Genomic DNA, 2,949 nt, shown 5'->3' with positions numbered 1-2,949 from the left:
GCAAACTCATTAGTCAACAGAGCCAAATATCAACAGTACAACGATTGAAATTTCTTTTGAGAGCCAAATTTTTTAAACTTAAACTATATAGGTGGGTACATTGTTATGAACTTAATTAGGGTACTCCTAAGGCTTAGGAAGAGCCACACTCAAGAGGCCAAAGAGCCGCATGTGGCTCGGGAGCCGCAGTTTGCCTACCACTGCTTCAGACTAACAGAATTGAAACCTGGGACAACAAAATCAAGACTCCAGACCAGCGATCTCCCTCTCAGGAGCTTGCCTGCACTTCCCCTTCCTCCCTCTCTTCTCCACCAGAGGTATTACCTTTGCCTTTCTCTCTAAGCTCCAAGGGCCCTTCTTTTGCTTCTGTAACTTGTTTCCTGAGCCTACGCAGCCCAGCGGGCTCATTTCTACTAACTAACTCTGTAACTTTCTAAATAAAAGCTTATTAAAAAATAAGGCTTCAGCCCTGACCGGTTTGGCTCAGTGGATAGAGTGTCGGCCTGCGGACTGAAAGGTCCCAGGTTCGATTCCGGTCAAGGGCATGTACCTGGGTTGCGGGCACATCCCCAGTGGGAGATGTGCAGGAGGCAGCTAATCGATGTCTCTCTCTCATCGATGTTTCTAACTCTCTATCTCTCTCCCTTCCTCTCTGTAAAAAATCAATAAAATATATTTAAAAAAAAATCTTTCTCTTATTAAAAAAAAACATACAGCCCGGCCAGCATGGCTCAGTGTTTGAGCGTCGATCTGTGAACCAGGAGGTCATGATTTGACTCCTGGTCAAGGGCACATGCTCGGGTTGCAGTCTCCATCCCCAATGTGTGGGGTACAGGAGGGAGCCGATCAATGATTCTCTCTCATCATTGATGTTTTTTCTCTCTCTCCCTCTCCCTTGCTCTCTGAAATCAATAAAAAATATATATTTAAAAAAATAATACAGATTAATTGCATTAAAAAACAAGACTCAGAATTCATTTGAAATAGTAAGACATTCAATTGTTGGAATCTGGCTCAGAAGCTGACTCTGACCTTGTCCCCCACTTCCTGTTAGGAATTTCAGTCTGTCATCATTTCACATTGTAATTGATACCGTTGTGATTTGCTAGCAGAGGCCTGGTGCACAAATTTGTGCACAGGTGGGGTCCTGTCAGCCTGCCCCATAGGGCTGGGCCAGCCAGGGGGAGGGTTTGAGGCTGGGGTGGAGAGGGGCCACAGGTGGTTGGCTGCTTGCTCCACCTCCTGGTCAAACTCCCTGTTGAGAGGACAATTTGCATATTAGCCTTTTATTATATAGGAAATGAGCCAAAGGGAGGCCAGATATTATAGGCATCGCCATTTGGGCAGCTTTACCAGGAAGCTGCAGCTTTACACTCCCCAGGAACCACCGGCCTACTCCCTGCAGATTACTGGGGGAAGGGACTGGACAAAGGGGGAAGATAGATGGTTGTGCAGTAAAGTCAGAATCACAAAGGGAAGATGCCTGTCAGTCAAACCTGGGAACACAGATCATTGGCCAGAGGGGACAGGGTCACTGCAAACCCTCGAAAGTTTGGGAATACACAATCCCCTAGCTCAGTGGTCGGCAAACTCATTAGTCAACAGAGCCAAATATCAACAGTACAACGATTGAAATTTCTTTTGAGAGCCAAATTTTTTAAACTTAAACTATATAGGTAGGTACATTGTTATTAACTTAATTAGGGTACTCCTATGCTGGCCTTTGCTAAAAATGTCCTCAATCTGAGGGGTCGACCTCAGCAAACGTACCCCCACTTCTTCTAACGCCTCTTCTTCAAAATAGACTCGCCCAGGTCGAAAACCGACTTCTGTACATGGGCCACGAAGTTTCAGTCGCACTGTATGTGCGCGCCCGGACATGGTATTTTGTGGAAGAGCCACACTCTAGGGGCCAAAGAGCTGCATGTGGCTCGCGAGCCACGGTTTGCCGACCAATGCACTAGACAAAGGAATTCTCCCTCTCTCTTGGCTCTCTGGTTCCTTTGGTTTGGCTCCTGCTTCCCTGCATTCACCCCGGTTCTCCGTAGCCCCATGGCCATAGGGACTTCACACGCAGTGGACTGGTGGACTGCAACTGGGAACACAGATTCGGCTGGCCTGGTGCTGTATTGGACTGTGCGGGCATGGAACGAAAGCTCTGGGCAATGGCTTTAATTCTAGCCCTACTGAAGTCACAGCGACACGTCCTCTGTGCGGGGACAAAGGGAAATGGGACCCTGCAAAGTCAGGGTGTAATTCCACAGACGTAAAGCTTTCCACAATACCTCATCCCCCCGTGGGGGCCCCTGGAAATCCTTATTCCAGCGGCACCCCAAGAAATGCACTCTGCTCAGCAGCAGGTGGGGACAGGAGTGCTCCCCACCAATAGCATGACAACTGTTGTTCTGTCCTATCTTCTCCACCAGATTGAAGAAGATCCTCTTCTTCTTTATCTTCACACCCCAATATGCAGCCCAGTGCCAATTGCAGAGGAGAAGCTCAACAACTGATTACTGAAGTGAACTCAGTGAACGGTTTTTGGAACAGTTGAAAGGCCACTCCCAATCTCTTCCCAGGGAAGTCTCTGGCCACACCGTCAGAGTCTCTCTGTGATTCTGCCTGGGGGGACATGGGGGGCCAAGGTCTCAGGTACCTCCTTCTCCTGGCCTGTGGAGAAGCATGACTTCTCAATTTCTAACGTCATCCATCCCCCTGCCCCCATAATCATTCCTCCCCGCAAAGGCAGATCCAAAACAAACAATGCTAATAGTAGCAAAGCGAGGTCGGCAGCACCCCAAATCCACATCAGTGATCACCATAACCCTATGAGGAAAGTCATAATTAGCCCCATTTTACAGCTGAGGCGACTGAGGCCAGGTGTAGTTCAATGAGATGCCCGAAAGCACACAACGTGAGTGTCAGGGTCTGGGATTTTGTTTATTTACTATG

General features: G+C 48.2%; 1 protein-coding gene across 1 annotated transcript in view; it reads right to left on the bottom strand.

Annotated features, from left to right (window-relative positions):
* Positions 1-2,704, bottom strand: part of E2F2 (E2F transcription factor 2) — a 29,822-nt gene extending 27,118 nt beyond the window's left edge. Inside the window, exon 1 of the mRNA XM_006777658.2 lies at positions 2,654-2,704. Coding sequence (XP_006777721.1) covers positions 2,654-2,704 — 51 coding nt within the window. The remainder of the gene's footprint in view (positions 1-2,653) is intronic.
* Positions 2,705-2,949: the final 245 nt, after the last annotated feature.

This window comes from Myotis davidii, unplaced genomic scaffold (genome assembly GCF_000327345.1).
Source record: "Myotis davidii unplaced genomic scaffold, ASM32734v1 scaffold149, whole genome shotgun sequence".
In the NCBI taxonomy this organism is placed as follows: Eukaryota; Metazoa; Chordata; class Mammalia; order Chiroptera; family Vespertilionidae; genus Myotis; species Myotis davidii.
Note: the sequence above shows the minus strand (reverse complement) of the source record. Positions and strands in the feature narration are given on the sequence as shown.